The 19,240-nt window shown below is 36.6% G+C and overlaps 1 protein-coding gene and 1 long non-coding RNA gene across 4 annotated transcripts; both read left to right on the plus strand.

Moving 5' to 3' along the window:
• Positions 1-1,971: 1,971 nt before the first annotated feature.
• LOC137948752 (histone H1-like) lies at positions 1,972-3,402 on the plus strand. Its single transcript, XM_068794910.1, has 2 exons — positions 1,972-2,257; positions 2,360-3,402. The coding sequence occupies exons 1-2, from the start codon at positions 2,066-2,068 to the stop codon at positions 3,008-3,010; spliced, it is 843 nt and encodes a 280-aa protein (XP_068651011.1). The 5' UTR covers positions 1,972-2,065; the 3' UTR covers positions 3,011-3,402.
• A 431-nt stretch (positions 3,403-3,833) lies between these two features.
• LOC137948723 (uncharacterized) lies at positions 3,834-19,039 on the plus strand. Of its 3 annotated transcripts, none has more exons than XR_011111651.1 (5): positions 3,834-3,888; positions 9,976-10,026; positions 10,259-10,523; positions 11,399-11,599; positions 18,757-19,039. It is a non-coding gene; the product is annotated as an uncharacterized lncRNA (long non-coding RNA). The 3 variants fall into 3 exon arrangements; XR_011111649.1 differs by lacking the exon at positions 18,757-19,039 and adding an exon at positions 14,293-14,713; XR_011111650.1 differs by lacking the exons at positions 10,259-10,523; positions 18,757-19,039 and adding an exon at positions 14,293-14,713.
• Positions 19,040-19,240: the final 201 nt, after the last annotated feature.

Genomic DNA, 19,240 nt, shown 5'->3' on the forward strand with positions numbered 1-19,240 from the left:
GCATGGACATTCTTGTAGAGAGGAGAGAGAGAGAGAGAGAGAGAGAGAGAGAGAGAGAGAGATGTCTTTTTAGCATTTTTCCCCACAAATATCAATAAAAATTAAGAACAAGTACAACATGTTCATACAAGTAAAGAAGAAAAAAGAATATAAATATTGTCCCTTCAAGTAGTTTGGTTCCCCTTGCAAGTGTAGTTTTTTTTTTTTTTTAGTTTAAATTGTTTTTGCAATGACTTTGGTCGAACATTTATAAGTCTTTGATTATGGAACTTGCGATTAATGCTATATATTGAAATCTCATTTAGGGAAATGGTTTATAATTTACAGCAGAGGGTGCCACAAATAAGAATTTTTAGGTTGAACCTTGAATTCAAGAAAAAAGTATACTTGAGTAGACTTATATAACCAAATGGACAATAATATTTTTACACTATATTAGAGCAATATAAATAATTATGATCACTTGAAATATAAACTAAGGCTAATATGCTATTTGAAAGATATTATATCTGTTATAGGGTATGGACCTTGCTCTATAGAGGTTTTCGGTCTAGCTTTATCACGATGATTAACATTGAGCGAATGCATGTTTTTGCGATTGTAAGTGTTAAACATGAAAGTTTATTACATAATGAGATTATATTTTCAAACATGTATTTTGCTAAATAACCGGCACAACTATAAAAAAGTTAACATTAATCAACAAACAATCAAAATATATAAGCAAATTTACGTGTTGTCCATGAATGGACACATTTCTTTACGTTATCAAAACAAATCTTCTAACTTGCAAGACTTAACTCTACTAAATAATGCCTACATTTTATTATTGAATACAAATTTTAAATTTTAAAAGATGCACAGGATTTAAACTACATACTTCTATTTGATAGTATTCATGTTTGGTCGACACATCATAGAATGTGCATAGCATGCTATGATTCATTATAACAAGTGTCTACAAAGTTTAATACTCTATCGTAATGATCTAAGTATGTGCAAGTAAGATCCATTGATAACTAGATGAATTATCTTACTAATATAACCGTTGAAATGACAATAATTGTTAAACCATGTCAATCAACCAACACTTATAATCAAAAGAGGGAAATCAACAAAACCAGATGGATGAAAAGAAGAAAATGAAATTTGATCGATAGTTATTTCTTGAGTGTAAACTACAAAGAGTTTATCTGTAGCTAGTAGTTCACTGCTTCAACTTCATAAAATCATCCAAGTTTGATTAAAAAACTAGAGTGACGAACCATTATGTTTTGGGTTCTTGTTACCGACAAGAAATTAATCATCGAAGATGAATTCGATAAATTGTTCAGGATGAAACAAGAAATTTCTTTATGACATACTATAACACTCCCATAGTGACTTGTGCAAGTTGGTTCAGTTTAAGATGCATGTTACAAACTCGTTTTATCATCAAATTCTGTGATTCAAAAACCAATGAACTCACTTACTAGATTATTATTTGAATCTAATGAAAATTCTCCTAAAACTTTAAACCATTATCTTAAAAACTGGTAAAATTTAATGAAACACATGTTCCACCATAGACGAGAGCAATGAAGCTTTCCAACCAAAATGCTCTTCCACTACAACACCGCAAGACTCAAGTGAATACTCGTTAGAAAGCTAAACTCCTAAGCTTTTAAACCATCCAAACCTCATTGAAATCCATTGACTATAACTCAAGTTAGATCCAGAGAAAGAGAGGTGGAAAGCACACCCATTCCATGAGAGTCCACCCTCTCACCCCCCCCATTTATCCAAACCTTTCCATTTCGCATATTACTATCCGTTGATAACTTTTCATCGGAAGGTTGAAATTTAAAATGAAAATGGTGGAGATCCGAGTGAAATGCCTATTGTCCAATCAGCGTGAAGTTTCTAGCCAGTGGATTTCCTCCGTCGAGTATTTAAGGCCTTACGCTTCTCGTCTCTCGGCAGGAACGGAAATATCTCCGAGGAGAAGTCATCAGCTGCCTCTCTCTCCCTTGTTCCTGAGCGGTTCTAACCCTAGGGTTGCTTTTCTACTGTCGATTTTTATCAAATGGCGCCGACGGAAGCAGTTGTGGAGAATCAGGACCCAGCCGCTGATTCGAAGCCGGCAGATGCGGTGGAAGAGAAGCCAGCGGCCACCCTGAAGCCGAGGAAGGCGAAATCTGCCAAGGTGCCCAAAGCTAAGAAGGTTCCTGCAGCAAAGAAGCCCAGGACCCCGCCGTCCCATCCTCCGTATGTTGAGGTAAGCTGATACCTACTTTTTAGTTATTTCTCATTTACAGTAATGATTTTTTGTAGTGAATTTGAAATCTGAGGTCCGCTTTCCTTATTCTGGATACTTCAGATGATTACTGAGGCGATCTCTTCACTGAAAGAGCGCACCGGGTCGAGCCAATACGCTATCGCGAAGTTCCTTGAGGACCAGCATAAGGATCACCTCCCTCCGAATTTTAAGAAGATTTTACTCTTCCATCTGAAGAAGCTGGCCGCAGCTGGGAAGCTAACGAAGATTAAGAACTCTTTCAAGCTCGCTCCAGGTCGCTCTTCCGCTCCGAAGCCCGCTGCACCTGCTAAGCCGAAGCCTGCTGCCAAGCCAAAGGCGGCAGTTGCAAAGTCAAAGCCTGCTGGATCTGGAAAGGCTAAAACTGCTGTGAAGCCTAAACCTGTGACTAAGGCGAAGGCGGCTAAGCCGAAGACAGCTGTAGTAAAGTCAAAGCCAGCAGCTGCTAAGGCGAAGCCTGCTGCCAAACCGAAGTCGACTGCTAAGCCTAAGGCTGCCAAGCCTAAAACTGTTGCAAAGCCTAAGGCCAAGACTGCAGCTAAGCCTAGGCCAGCCAAGGCAGCGAAAACGTCCACCAAAGCTTCTCCCGGCAAGAAAGCATCTCCAGCCAAGCCGGCCTCGAAGAAAACCCCTGCCGCGAAGAAGCCAAAGAGTGTCAAGGCGTCAACTAGGTCTGCTACCCAGAGACGCGGAGCCAAGAAGACGAGAAGTTAAGACTGTTGCACTTTGGATGTGCGGGCTGTGTAAATTGCATGTTATGGAAGGACAGTTCTGAGAGAGGTGAAAGAAGTAGTTTGTACAACAGAAACTTTTTTTTTTTTTATATTTCGTTTTGTTTGTAGGAAATTTATGATTTAGTTTTTTTACTCCTTAGTGATGGGGGTTGTTCGTATTTGTGATGATCCCCTCTAGTGTGTAATCGTGAAGAAGAAAAGAGATCGTTAGAAATGCTAATCCATCTTGTTTCTAGTTTCACAAACTTCTAGGGTTTCTGTGCCCCCCTTCAGTCTGTACTATTGTAGTCGGGAATGGTTGGGTTTCGCTTACTAAAGCCTTTATTTCGATTACGTCCAGTTTGTTTTTGGCTAATATACTAGGTTTCAGCTTGCGATGCGCTAGCATTGATGGTTAAGGTTTTTGCGTTGTAATTTCAGTGATATTAAACTCTATGTCATGTCTTTTGCTTCTAAATCCAAATGACTTGATGAAATTCATACTAATTTCACGCATCCATCGTGATTGATTTTGTGACATTGCGAACTCGTTCATAATTCTACTTCAGAGCTCTTGCTTTCCTTCATTTTCCGGTGCTTCTGTCTAGTTATCGTATATCGATATTTTTTTCTTTTTAAATTTATAATTTAGAAATATTTGCTTGTCTTCAGCTTGATTGTCTTTAGCTTCTTTGTTGGGGTTCTTGCTTTGCTGTTTTGTTCATTTCTCAGTTATTTTATTTCCCTTTAAATATATTGCGTATCTGCAGTAGTTTCTTGTTTCTATCAGATCCTCCATTGCTGACGTAATTTTTTTCCTCCCCAGGGTCGTTGATTTTACTGTAAGCGATGCTGGGGCTACTTCCGATTCCACTGCAGGTATTCTAAATATGTTTAGGAAATCTGTGGGAATCTCGATGGCTAAGATGCATTTTTCTTGCTAAAATAAAACTACGTTCTAATCAGATTCTTTCTGCAGGAATAAGAAAAAATGGCTTACTTCTTGTTAAAGCTTTATTACTGATCATTTACTTTAACTACGTAGCAGTGGAACCAAGCAAATATGTTTTTTCTTTTTTCATCATTTCTAGAGGACAAATTTAGGTCTAAATAAAAAATAAGGGAAGACTACTGGGTAGAAGATGTCTAATGGACACCTTGAGTTGGCAAAGCAAGGAAAAGCGGATGTTTTTTTTTTGATAAATTTAGGTTTCTGAGCGTGTAGTTTTTCTTCTTATCTGCATATATATGGGATATATGCATTCGGAATGGCTTTACTGTAATTGTTAATTTTTGTTGCCACTTTTAAAACATGTTAGTAATGATTGAGAAACCCTGTTTTTACAACTGACTAGGCAATTTATAGCAAGAGTTAACAATTACTGTTGCTAGTTGAATACAGTCAAGATTAACTAATCCTTGTCTGGTAAAGAATAATTGTCACCAGTCTCTAGCTTACAGATGTGAAAAGATTTCTTACAACCTATTTTCTGGGCATACAAGTAACTTTCTTTTTTACTTGTTGCTCTGGCATCAAATACCTCCAGTTTTTTTATTTTTTTATTTTTACAAAAGGCAATTTTATAAGAGAGAGAAAAGAAGAACACAACCTCAGAGGAGCAAACCCCTAACAACAAGGGATTAAAAGGAGGCTCCCTTATTGGCTAGAACATCGGCCACAAAATTAGCAGATCTTGGAATGTGAGACTAAATACAATAAAAAAGCTAATAATCTTCATAATTTCATAAAAAAGTCCCAATGATGCCAGCAAGGGAGGAGCGGACGATCTCGCGCACCAACCACAAGTTATTCGTAATTAATGTTTTCATGTGGTGATCATTCCATTTTATGTAAGTGTGTCATCAGACCCAGACTTGACTGGGTCGTTGGTGCTTCTGGTATGTTGGAAACACCAAGATGTGTAAATGGGTGAAAACTATGTTGATCAGGCTGGGTTGGTTTGTTCAATCAATGTACCGGTTGACCTGGTACAGGTTCTTTCCCACCCCAAGTGCTGTAGGGGGAGGAGCCCCTGTTTGATGGTGAAGGACTGCTCCTCCCTCTAGGAGGTGTATAAAAAAGGCTAGCAATGGTTACAGCAGAATTATGAGGAGGATGACATTTAGTTATAGCTGTATTATGGGAGTGTAGGATGAGGACTGTAGGCTACCACAAGCAACAACAACGCCAAAAGAAAAATCTGATGAATTTTTTTATATTATTTCCTAGATGCAATTTGTCTTCTTTCTATATAGATGTGATATAAACACAGTATCTCCATTAATTTTTTGTCTTGTGTGACATTTTAGACGATAATATTCAGGTGTTTGTTCGACAGCGGTGTGGAACATTAACCAATTAATGTTTCTTAGGACTAAGTCTAGTCCCGTATTAATTGTAGTTCCTAGATTGAGTAATGAAGGAATAAAAAATCTTTCGCCTCCAATGTCGAGGTGAATTTTTTTTGCTTCACATGGAAGTGTCAGACTTTCTCCTGAACCAATTGTGACTCCGGTTGGTTCTGGAAAGGGTTTCCACAAATTATCTGGAAGTAGTGCATGTTGGACTAGACAATAGGTACTTCTTGTATCCATGAGAGCATGAATATGAAATTTGTTATATCCTGGTTTAAAACGACCGTGATATAAGAATTTCTTGAAGAAACATGCTCGACTGTTATCCGAATACTCATTTTTTAGTTCCAGATGAGTCAGACATATTTTCAGAATTTTCTGTTTCAGAAGATTCTGTATTTAATTGAAGTTTGTAAACTTCATCTTCGGATTGAATGTCATTAATGACATATTTCTAATCCATCATTTTCGGCTAATACCATATAAGTATTATATTGCCGTTTTTGTTTTTCATTAGGATAATATCTAGCAAGATGTGCTTCTTTTTGACAAATCCAGCATTCAGAACGGCTTTACTTCAATGGTCATGATTTGGAGGGTATTTCTGATTCCAATTTAAAGTGTGTTAGTGAGGATTGTGAAACCCTATTTTTACAAATACAAGGGCAAATTACAGCAAGAATTCACAATTACTGCTGTGAGTTGAATACAATCAGTTAACTAAGACTTATTTGGTAAGGAATAATTGTCACCATACTATTTATATCTTGTCAAAGTTTCGTTTCACTAGATAATCGTACAAGTGATTTACTTTTTCGCTTGCGTTTTTGGCATCACATTCCTCCAATTATATGTAACTGAAGTATTTTCTGTGGTGATCTTTCTATTCTATGTAGTCGCTAGGGTCTTTGGCTTAATGGTCATACCGGAGGTTCTTATTATGAGGTCTTGGGTTCAAGTCTCATCAAGGGTAAGAGGTGTGTGTATGTCTGTGTAACCAGTATTCAAAAAAATCTTTCTATTCTATGTAAGTAACAATATCGTCACACCCAAACTAGTCTGGCCCGACTGATGCCTTCACTAGGTCAGGAACTGACTTGTAAGTGAGTCGAAGCTAGAATGACTGGGCCATGATTGTTGATTTTTTGATAAATTGGCTGACCTGTTCTCTTCAGCATTAGAGGGGGAGTAGAGTGTCTATCTTATTTACTTGATTTTTTGTTTGTCACTTATTAAATGGAAAAAAGCAGAACAAAATTCATAATTTTACCTGATTACTTGTTTACTGTTTAAATAATGGAATGAAAATAGGTAAGGGTTATTTCGTACCAGATTAACTGATTACCCAACTGCCCCAATTATATAAGAGTAGCTCGGAACATTTTTATTTGATGGTTCAAGTGACTTTTTCTACAGATTTTGTAACATTATCTTAATGCATTTTTTATACATTAGAAATGACATTGTTCTTTGGTTTTCGTGTATATGATTATGTGATTTTTTACAACTTTATGTTTTCTAAAATTTTAAGTTATTTTTGTTGTTTTTCCATTTATTTACCCAATTACGCATTTTATTTTTTGATTAATAGGTAAATAAATGGTTTCTGGAATAATTTATTCTGTATGCCAGTATTACTATATATTGTCTAAGTTATACATAAACCGAATGGAATGGAATAGCTATATGCAGTTTACACCACTAGGGAGGAGTTCCTGATGTTGACTGCTCTAGGAAAGAAGGGGGGACGGGTGCACTTTCTGGCTTTCCTCTCTTTCAATGTCTATGAGGGAGGGGGCCCTACTTCCTCCTACAGGCAAAAATAAAGGGGTAAGGGTGGACTTCGCCACCTGCCTCAAATAGTTGAAGAATATGTCTCTCTCAAGCCTGGATCATTATATTTAAAATTTGAAGATCAATTTATGATATCAGATGACTGCATCACTGGTTGAACCGATGGTTAAACCTGGTTGAACTGGGTTCAACTTGACTTGGTCACCTTACTGGGTCATTGATGAGGTTGTTTTAAATATCATTAAATGGAAGGGGTTATAGGGCTTGCATGTATATTTAACCATGAATGTTTGTAGCTCCGAAATGTCTCATAATGGCTTGATATTCTTTCCTTGGCAATCCAAAATCACTAGGTTATTTTTCATTTTCAAGTGATTGTTTGAAATATGAGTTTTTCTTGTTTTTGCGTCATAAAAGGTAATTTGAATTGTCAAAGAAATGTGTTTTCATTTTCCCTATCAGTTTTTTGTCAGCTATCATTACAGAGCATTGCCTTTTTTCTAGAAAGGGTGCATTTCATTGAGCTTGAAGGCAAAGCAGTAATTTTACAATCAAGGAGCACCTCCTTGCAATGAGGGTTTGGAGGGTCATCCCTTTTTGGCCAATGAATCAGCTACACCAATGGCCAATGGACTTTGTCGTGATAATTTCCCTGGTTTACATGATTCTTGCATGGTCCGGATCTGTTTTTTATGGCCGTTTGCATGTTCTGCATGAACTTTCATTCCTGGTTTAACAGTTAAAGACAGGTGCTAGTAAGTAGTAAGAGGGCTAGCGTGATGTGATGCACGTGCAATCAATATTTTAATGAAATAATTTGTGATATGTCCTTCATCATCAAGTGCTTGAGATACCTTTTCTATACGAGAAGTCTTTCAATGTCAAGTCACAAGACCTGCAACATATTTCCTTTATTGTCAAAAGATTGAATTGGGAAATTTTGTATGCACGTTTGCTATGAGATAGTGGATGAGCACTTAACTTGGAAATATTTCCCTTCAAACATGGCTTTTTATCTCTCAATGAAGGTTCTATGTGGTTAACTGATTTTTGAGTCATCTGCATCATTTCTCTGCTAATAGAAATATGACATTAAAAATGAGTTAAAGCCTCTTTCTGTTTCTCATTAGTCTTCTACTAAGTGTCATACCTTATTTCTAATTCTAGAATTCTACTTGGTTGTCTTTGGTCAGAACCACTAGCGGAACGACATTTATTCTTGTACATAGTCTTAGCCATGAAACCAAATGGAAATATAAGGTATACATAAATTTCTGTTTAACAGAAGCTTGATACAATTTCTGGAGGGCTTCAGCTTCTTGAAATGGAAGGAGATGCCAAAGAAAAGTTTCATATTAGACTAGGAATGGAGAGCATTTAAGAAATAAGATTCTGTCATTGATGGAGGAGAATTTTAATTGGTCTTGTTTTGTTGGAGGTGTTGATTAGTCCCTCATATTGGAATCCTGACCTTTAAAAAAGTAAAGATTAGAAAGATCCTCTATTTATTATTTGGAAAGAGACCCCTTAACTGTGGTCAGTCATGTTGTGATCGCAGTTTGTTGGGACCACACCCGTACTTCTTTCCTAATTTTCTTCTGCCCCATTGCAACTGCTAATAATGCTGAATCTGCAATTAGGGTGTTACTTCAAGGTGTAAAGCCATATAAACAGAGCCATCCAAGAAAATAAAAGTTTTATATACAAAATTCACTGCCAGTCCTAGTGGAAGGTGACAAAACCATTTTAATTATCTGAATGAATGAATGTTCCTCTCCTCTATGGCAATTTGGTTATATACTATATGAATCAAAGCCTTATGTAGATCCTTAGTTGTATCATGGCAGCACACATGCTGCAAATAATATCTCAGATGTATTCGCTAAAGAGAGTGTCTCTAGGTTTTCTCTATTGGTTGGAGACTCGTGCTCCTTGTAGCTTGACTTTTTTTATTTTTGTAGTTTTTACAAAGGAAAAGTTAGCCAAGTCATCATTTTAAGAGAAATTTTGTGATGGTCCTGGATCCAACTTTAACACATGGTATTAGAGTGGGTAGAGATGTTCATGGTTAGTTTCTTAGGGTTTGGGGTAGTTTTTTTGAAACCGACCTTGCATTGCTAGTCCAACTGAAAAACCTATCCTCATGATAACTCTGTTCCCAACCTTCCACACCCTATTCCTGCCCAGTTCCCATATCCCCAGTCCATCCTCGCAACTGCACATGGCCTTCACTTAGAACACTATCATTTTTTTTTTTTTTTTAAATGATGCTGAGAACACCATCATTTTTAGTAAGTATATCTTTCTATTTTTAGAAAATGTCATTTGACTATTTCTTTTCTTTTTTTTGGGGGGGGCGGGTGCGCGATGGTTGTGTCTTTTAGTTTTTGCCCAAATTTTTTTTGTTAAAAACCTTTCATTATAGTAATTTTTTTAATTGAAACATTGTCTTTATAAAAAAAAATTAAAGGGAAGTATAGTCGTTAAACTGCATGGGTTGGGGTTAGGAAAACTCATCTCTGCCTCAAACTTGCATGTGTTTTTTCCCCTCTCTTGCCCTTGCTTGGGCGCCGGGCGGGGGGGGGGGGGGTGCAGGGGTGAGGGTGTTATAATGAAAGAGAGACAATATTACGCCAATACTGTTTAAGGCCATTTAACCCAGAAATAAGAGTGAAGAAATTATAGATACATGCCTTATGAAAAAGAGCATAAAACAGTAACTTATAACTGCATTTATTCTTACATCTTTGTGTTGATTCAATTGTAATAGCTTACTTTGTTTGGATACTAACTTGTACTTTATGACTATCTTTCCAGAATTTACACATGGAATTCTCTATTTTCTTTTCCATAACCATAAGGTTACTGGTGAGTTTTTCCTGCATTATGTAGCTCTCCATTTTGACCATTCAATACTTTTAAGTGAAGGTCTTTGTCAATGGAATTTTGTTTATGTTTGTCTGCTCTGGACCTATTCTGTGGATGTAGCATTGTCCTGGGTTGAAATTATAGGAAAAAGTAGCTGAGAATCATTAGTCTAGGTCACTGATAATTTGGCTATGTCGGTTAACACTTCTCAAGGTTGTGGAAATAACAACAGGAGCAGAGGTGGTTTTGCTTGGGGAAGAGGACACAACCATGGACGTGGTGGTGGTCAGAAAAAAAATTGTATAGATTGTGGTCGTCAAGTCATACAGTCGATCATTTAAAAAGAAAGTCATACAGTTGATATTATTGGTCTATTGCATGGAAAACTAGATTGGGCGAATGCAAATCAAGCTTCAGGAAATTCCTAGACTTCGACACATTCCAAAAAATTAAAAGCTAGTTTCTTTCATCCTCCAGCTCTATATCAGCTTTTGTAGGTATGGGACTCTTTATGTTCTTTTCCCTCTTCTTGGGTCAGTGATTTAGGGGCATTTAAACTCCCCCCCTTCTTTTTTTGAACTCATGTGGATTTCATTAACAAGTAAAGAATAATGCAAATAGGCCACAAAGACATGCCTCAGACGAGATGCCCTTCAGCTGATCACATAACTACAATTACTTGCACAATTTCAACCCAATCTAATAGGTTGGTTCCATTGGCAACCGAAGCTTGGCGGGCCTTCTTTTTCTCCCAGCAGAAACTGCGGCTTCAATCTCCCTCTCTTTTAAACAAATTTTCATGTTTAGGGCACAATTTTTTTAATAATCCAAAGCAAAGAAGACCGATGGCCGTTTGGTCTAGTGGTATTCTTCTTACATTAGGTGCATCAGGTAGCGAGTTCGAATCGCGCCACGCCCCTCTAAAAAAAAAGGTTGGTTCCATTGGTTGATGGTTCATAGTCACAAATTCATGGTACTGGCTTTTTGCATATTACATCAAATTTGTCATTGTCTAATGTTTTCTATGTATCTCAAGTATCATTCAGTCTTTTATTCATTAGTTAAATAAAAAAAAAAAATTAATTGCTCTTACCTTCTTTCTCTACAATAGTCATTCCTAATAACTGTTATCCTTAATAATGTCACTGCAGATGGGGATATCCATCTCTTCCTGCATTGCAATGTTCAATTTCATCCTTAAAGTCAGCGTTAAGCTTAGAATATGAGTCATTTTTTATTTATTTTTGCCAAGGGAAGACAGAGAGTCTTTTCAGCCCTTTTTTTATTGATAGATTCTGATAGTCGGGGCCTTGTGTGTATTTACTATGTCCATATTTAAGTATGTAGTTACTTTTGTTGATGATTATTGCAGATGAGTGTCCTTCATTATGTTACCAGTCCTCATTGATGATGCACCAAGACAGAGTGATCTTTACTTCTAAATCATTCCTGGTATATACACAGAAGAAGATGAACATGTTCACAACTTGCTAGCTACCCAATCGACATTTGCATGGAGACCCATCTTCCCATGTTTTATCTGACCTATATCTTCTGATTGTGCTCCATAAAGGTAGTGGAGCTTCTAATTGTCATCTTATATCTAAATTTGTTTTCTTCAAGAATGTGTCTTGTTAAATTTGATTAGAATGAGGTTTTAGGAGAAAGAAGAGAGATCAAAGGGGGGAAGAAAAAACGACATTGAAAAAAAAATCAAGATTAGTTCTGGATTGACCCTTCTCTCTTTTATACAGATTAATGAAGTCCAGATGAAAGTTACCAGATTCACCCTTTTTAAATTCCTCATCTTAGGTTTGGTAACCAATATATCTTAATAAAAACAACTCATTCAAACTTATCTCAACACTCTAATTAGTAATTACCATTACTCCACTACTTCTTAACACACCTCAATCTGAAGCATATATCTCAAATAGCCCCATCTAATTAAAAAAATGGACAAACTTTCTGGTTTCAGTAAATACATTATCAAGCTGGTTTACAGACTTCACATAAGGTGTTGAAACTAATGGTGGTTGGTGTTCATATGCCTGAGGGAGAGGAAGAGGAATCAAAGAGAAACCAAGTTCTAGAGACACTATTAGAGTTCAGTGGTATTTTGGTAATTGTACTAGGCTATTATTATGACTTGGTGTTCTAGTTAGAAAGAGGTTAAATTGGGAAGTCTAGTGGTGTAATTTTTGTCATTTTTCATTACTATTATGGTTGTAAGTGGCATGAGTGTCGTTAGGGCGATATGATCCTTTTTTTGTAATTCACTTAAGTTGGTTAATAAGAGGATTAGGGGTGACCAAATTTCCTAGCAAGACTGAGATTCAAGTACTCTCTTTGTCTCGTCTTCTCTCTTTCTTCTCTCCTCCTTTCTTCATTCTCTCTTTCTCTCTTAATTACATGGTATTCGAGAGGTGCATCCACTTGAGGACAAAGTCTTATAAGAGCTTCATCCTTTCTTCTCAACTCTTGATTTTTCTAGAGGGAAAGTTTCAACTTTTTTCTGCCAATTGACTTTAAAGGTAAGATATTTTCCTCTGTGTGCTAGAATCTTCAAGGTAATGGCATGTGCTGAAAGTAGGCGACTTTAAGTTTTTTTTTTTTTGTGCCCTAGGAGGTTGTTTTAAGGTCTTCCCTTAGACCTGTACCTGCGCATCCTTCCAGGTGTGCCTATTTTTTGCTCGTTTCACCAATATTTTGCTTGTGTAAGCATTTTTGTGAGTTGCAAAGTCATCTTGGCTGCATTGATTTGTGTATGTGCTGAGGGCCCACAAGTGGCTATGCACTTATAGTGATTAGAGTGATAAATGGGGTCTTGATTTGCTGAAATCGGTGAAGTTTTAGACTGTTGATAGTGCTGGACAGTGATTCCTGGAGGGATATTGATGGTTGATGCTGGTGAACTTGTTACACCTTCCAAGGGAACAAGTAATTTTGATTCTAATAACTGTTAATAAGTTGAATAAGCAGAACTATATTAATTTGTCCACATATGTTAAAATGTTCCTTAAAGACAAAAGGAAGCTAAGGTTATGATTTTAGTGAATTCTATGGAGACTTGAGTGATCAGGTTATGAGTTGTAATACATCAAAGGAGATTTGAGACCCGCTTAAATTTATCTCCTCTCAAGAGAATAACTTGTCCAAAATTTAGGATTTATATGCGAAGTATTTTAGTATGTTAAGAGGTGATAGAATAGTGACACAATGCTTTAAAGAGATGTGAGGTGTCTTGCATGAAATAAGTATATTCCATCTTTTTACTACATATGCTATTAAGTTTAGGAAGGAGAAGAATCAGATTCAGGTTAGATAACTTAAGGCCGGTGTTGTTGTCAAGGCCCAAATTTTGGCTGATGATGGAGATAATATATTAGAAAAACCTCATAATTGAGTTCTTCGAGTTGGAGGAGCAATGAGGAATATTAAAGCTTCTAAAGGATTTTTTTTTTTTTTTTAAAAGCTTCTATAAAGTATTTGATGCTGCTTTAGTATCTCCGTTTCTCCTTGGTTTGAATCTTTTAGAATGCGAGAGGGAGGCATTGGAAGTAGGGGCATGATAGAGATGGTGGTGTTAGAGATAGAGGCAGTGGAGAGAGAAAGTTTGTCCATTGTAGAGGTCAAATCACTTTTCAAGTATGTGTTGGGATAAATTTTGGGAAGTTTGTGTGGGCTAATTTTGGTGTACAACTAGAAGGTGGAGAGATGGTTTGTGGTGGTATTGGATCCTTTGCTAGCACCTAGGAGACATTTTAGAAGATACTTCAGCAATTAGGATACCTAAGCTGTGATAACTACTCCATCATCTCAAGCACTTACTACTACTACTACAACCAATACCACAATGGAGCGGTGAGGAATATCGCGCAAAAGTGGAAGGGTCCTTTCACTCTGTTTGAAAATAAAGATGACCACGGCGCATTTGAGCTCTTTTATTTTTCAAAAAAATACAACCAATACCACAATGGCAAGTTTAGGTATATCTGTACTTCATGTTTCCTCCCCTTTTTCCTAGATGATAAACTTTGGTGCCTCTAGCCTATGTAGCTGTCCTTTTGTTTTTTTCAAATGTGCCACCACCTACATTACATAAATTGGTTCTTTTAGTTGATGGTTCTACTTAATTTGTTTGTGCATCTTCAGATTGCATGTATTGAAATTTCCTATCATTATTTTTTTTTAGTAAACTTTCTAAGTCACTCAATTGCTCAATCTTATTCCTTCCTTCTCATTGTGTGTTTTTGGGATTTGTAGACAAGGAAGATTCGTTTGGGGCATGAGAGTGATATGTATTATCTTGATGTGGTTCTTGGAGCATAAGTTTGTTGCATTGAAGGTTGTGCCATCTCTTTACTTGTGGCATCTACACGGAACATCCTTCAATAGTGAAGTTTCGTCATTTCATCCTACATTACCTTCAAATACTTCATTAGAATGTAAGTCATATTAGTTGGGGAAGCACTATTGGGGTTTGTTCCCTCTAAGTAGTAGGCAAAGTCAAAGTCCGTTTTATTTTGTTCATTTTGGTGTATGTGTTAGGTCCATAGTTCTTTTGGTTTCATGTATTTTTAACATTTATAGAATATTATAGTCGTGTCACTTGGGTGTATTTTCTTTGGGAGAAAAGATATTTTTTTATGTATTTGTCAAATTTCATGCTGAAATAAAACATAGTTTCGTGCTTCAATATGGGTCTTTTGTTCGCATAATAGTCTTGAATTTCAAAATCATAATTTCTCATCATTTTGTGCTATGCATGGAAAATTCATCAAATCTCTTGTGTGTATACTCTCCAGGAAAATAGGGTTGCCAAAAGAAAAAATCAATGTTTTGCTTGAGGTTGCCCATACTATATTGTTCCAAACACATGTTCCAAAGTCGCAATCGTATATTTATGCAAACACCACAAGTTGAGGACCAAGAACAAGTGTATCAACAAATCCTACTCCTTCGATTCCTCCACCATCGACCTCCACACCTGCAACTTCAGTTGTTAATGACCTGGATCTTCCTATTGCCTTTTGGAAAGGTAAACAATCTTCTATCCATTATCCAATTTCTCAATATGTGTCATTTGCCTTGTCTTTGTCGAGTATTTCCTTTCCTTCTAAAGTGCAAAATGTGTTAACTTCTCTGAAGTGAAAAAAGGCCATGGATGAGAAAATGGGTGCCTTGGTTCTTAAGAAGACGTTGCCCTTGGTGATTTGCCCCTTGGGACTGCTGTGTTTGGTTGTAGATGGGCTATATAGTTAAGTATAATAATGATGCAATTGTAGAATGGTACAAAAGCAAAGGTGGTAGCTAAGGGATTCACACAGACGTATGATGTCTTTAACACTTTCTCTTTTGAGGATCGTCTCAAAAGACTATCGGGATCTTGGTTTTGGTAGTAGTGAATGGGGGCTAGTATTTTTACCAATTAGATGTAAAAAGTGCATTTTTGTATGGAGACTTCTAGTAAGAAGTGTATATTGTAGAATTGCAAGATTGAGAAGATTAAAGAGGAAGAAAGGAGGAAAATAGAGAGACAAAGGGGGAGGGAGAAGTATCTTTGAAGAGCTGAGTTCAGGGCTGAAAAGATGTACATGAAAGGACCATTCTGCCACTTATTACAAAAATACTAACAACTTAAAAAATACATATTAAAATTAAATGAAACTTGAAAGATAAAGTCCTGATTGTCAAACGCCTAGCCAATACAACCCAAAAGACCGGTCTGTCAGGTGCGGAAAGCACAACACTTATCCAAAGACCAGCGGTGGACAAAACCACCACCAACATTGACATTCACCGTTCCCGTTCCCTACTGCTTCCGCCGGGATTCGAACACGGAACGTGGTGCCCAGCTCTGATACCATGTCAAACGCCTAGCCAATATAACCCAAAAGAACGGTCTGTTAGGTGTGGAAAGAACAACACTTATCCAAAGACCAACAGTGGACGGAACCACTGCCAACTTTGACACTGATAAGTAGTCTAGCTTGTTGTGATCACATGAGACCCATTTGAGATTGTGAGATTATGAGTTTAGGGCTGAAAAGATGGAGGCCTCCTTATCCCGTTCACTTGAGTGAGTTTTACATGAAAGGACCATTCTGCCACTTATTACAAAAATACTTACAATTTCAAAAGTACGCATCAAAATTAAATGAAACTTATATAAAGTCCTGGTAAGTAGTTTAGCTTGTTGTAATCACATGAGACTCATATGAGATTGTGAAATTACTAAAATACCCCTATATTGGTATTCTAACACTCCCCTTCAAATGGGAGAGTTAATGTCAAACAACCCCAGCTTGTCAAAAACCAACAAGGGGGGGGGGGGGGGGGGGGGGGGGGGGGTAGCCCCCAAATAGATTTTTCAAGTTGAAGTTCATGTCCAACATGAAGATCATGTCAGTCATGTACATGAAGATCATCTTCGTACTTGGTGTTAGTGTTGACGACTTCATGTGCACTAGAAAACAGTTTCCAGTGTTAGTGCCCCAACATGAGAAAAACATAAAAAACAAGAGAATCTTTAAACCTTTACAGTGCACTTAATTACAACATAATCCTTAAACCCCAAATTAGGTAAAACAACCATTATTACTACACGAATAAGTTATTTAATGTATAATTAAATATATTAATATATTTATTAATTGAATTAGATATTTTATTGTGCATTAATATGGTAATTACATGAGCCAATGAAATACGTATATGATTAATTAAAAAGAATAAATAAATAACGTTATAAATAAAAAAACGAAAGTAATACATTGAATTATTAATTTATTAATAACATATGATATACTTTAACCTAAAAATGAATAATTTAAGAGAAAAAATTGATCTAATCATAACTTTAACACACTATATATTTGTACATAATATATTTTATGTATTATTAATTAATAATATATTATCACAAAATTTAAAACCATTGGTTTAATTAACTATAACAATCGGATAATTATGCCAAAATAATTTATCAAATATTTATTTTAAAAATATTTTAATTATGACTATTAAATCACTATTTTAATATAGTAATTGTAAAATAAAAGTAATTATTTTATAAATAAAAATTATAAATTAATGATTTTTATGAAGATAGTTTAATTTTTCCTAACTTAGGAAATATTAATCCATCTTCGTCTTCCTCAGCGGCGAGCCAGCGAGCAACGACGATGGCGACGGGGACGGGCTAGTAGGCAAAGGCGACGGGCAATGCCGACAGAGGCGGCACTCCGACGGTACGCCGAGAGGGAGAAGAGAGGGAGGCCGAGAATCTCTGCAACAGATGCTCGACCTCCCGTGCTCTGCGACGGAGGTCAAGAGGGAGAGGAGAGGGAGGATGGCTGTTAAACCGAAGTTGATGGCTGAAATCAAAGCCGAATGGGGAAATCGATGATGAATCGAAGTAGAAATTAAAAACATCGAAGCCCAAATGTCAAAATCGATCAGGAGGTTCAGAGGGAGAGCGAGTCCAAGATAGCAACGGAGGGAGACCGGAGAGGGACGGTGGAGATGACGGTGGAGAGGGAGACCAGAGAGGGACGGTGGAGACCAGAGAGGGCTGCGGGAATGAAATGGCAGAGAGGGTGTGCGGCAGAGAGAGTCATGTAGATGATTCTCAAAATCAGGCGGAAAGCACTTTCCGTTGTTTACTCTTGGGACATGAACTCCCGAGTCATGTATGTTCATGTACATGACATGAATTTCGGCGCTCCCTAACACACCAGGACATGAATTGCATAATGCGCATGAGGATCATGTCCTGAGTCATGTGCACTAAACCCCCCCCCAAATGATTCACACCTTCCAAGGGCAGTTTGGTCTAATGACTTGTAGGTTATTCAGTTCAGGTTGTAATTGGAAGGTATAATAGTTATTGAGGATTTATCCTTTGTTGAATTTCTAAAAAAGATAAATATTTCACTGACTTGTTGTAATTTAGGTACAATGAGCCTCTATTTATAATAGAGGAAACAAATAGAATCTAATTAAAAATTAAACTACCTTTGTCCTAGTTATACCCAAAGTTAAATACTAAAGGTAAGTCATAAAACAATTGAACAACTGAACATAAATAGATGACTAACATAACTAAAACACCTTTAATTGAGACTCTTCTGTTAGACCTCTTATGAGATTCCTATGAGACTCATGTAAGACTCCTATTAGTTCTAGTTTGGTGAGACTTCTTGTTGTGAGAGTTATGTAAGACGAGACTTCTTGTTGTGAGAGTTATGTAAGACTCTTCCAAACATGCTCTTCAACAATCCTAAATAATAATACATCTAATAAAAAAGATAAGTGCCAATAGAAAATCCACACAAATCTGGACTTATGGCTTTTCTACTATGAAGAACTTCTCTTTTCTCCCTGGTTATACTTACAAAGAGTGTTTGTTTATACTAACATCAAGAAAGGATTACCATAAAAAAAATATATATATAAAAAATTCATAAAAAAAAAATCAAGAAGGATTATTGGCAACAATTAAACCTTCTTAGGAAGTTTAGCTATCGGACCCCTATGGACGTGTCAGTTCATGTTTCGTTTTCCTTCAGCCTTTCTGTTTTAGTTTTGATACTGCTGTTGAAAATTTCATACGGGTTTTCTTTAGTTTTCCATTTATCTTCAGCAAAATTTTCGGTATCAACTTTTCCTATTTTGCATCCTCTGTTGTTAGCTAATTGTTTTGTCTGACTGGGAAGAATTTTTCAGGATCAGATTAGAAGAATCTGGACTTCATTAGACAAGACAAGGCTAGTCTTGCAAAACCTGGAACAGCAAGAGTTTGTAGATGTAAAAATTGGTGCACCATGGGGCAAATTTTGTAGATGCAATGTCTTCTGTACTTGTATCAGTTCTTATGAATTGTATTCATCTAAACTTGCTTACATTGAGAAGGCTACCTGTTTGCCCTCGGGGGATCTTTCAGTGGAATGTTGTTATATTGATGACACATATTGTACTTGTCCATTAGAAATTTATGTTTTTTTATTTATCTGTGAGCTTCTTGTATTTGTTTTTATGTAAATTCTCAAGAGGGAATCGCTGGTGCAGCCACTTTGATTCTGGTTATGGAGGGGTCTTATCTTTCACCATTATTTTCAATGTCCATGAATACTTTGGTCAACTGTCCTTAATAAGAGTCGCAGGTTGAGAATCTATTTCAATGGTTTTGTTGCTCATTTGGTGTTCTTAT

This window comes from Aristolochia californica, unplaced genomic scaffold (assembly GCF_029961685.1).
Source record: "Aristolochia californica isolate CCGP_79_NKW_82.1479 unplaced genomic scaffold, dmAriCali1.0.hap1 SCAF_13, whole genome shotgun sequence".
In the NCBI taxonomy this organism is placed as follows: domain Eukaryota; kingdom Viridiplantae; phylum Streptophyta; class Magnoliopsida; order Piperales; family Aristolochiaceae; genus Aristolochia; species Aristolochia californica.

Coding starts and splice junctions, on each gene's coding strand:
- LOC137948752 (XM_068794910.1), top strand. CDS start 2,066: ATGGCGCCGACGGAAGCAGTTGTGGAGAATCAGGACCCAGCCGCTGAT. Junction 2,258..2,359: donor CCCATCCTCCGTATGTTGAG/GTAAGCTGATAC, acceptor TGGATACTTCAG/ATGATTACTGAGGCGATCTC.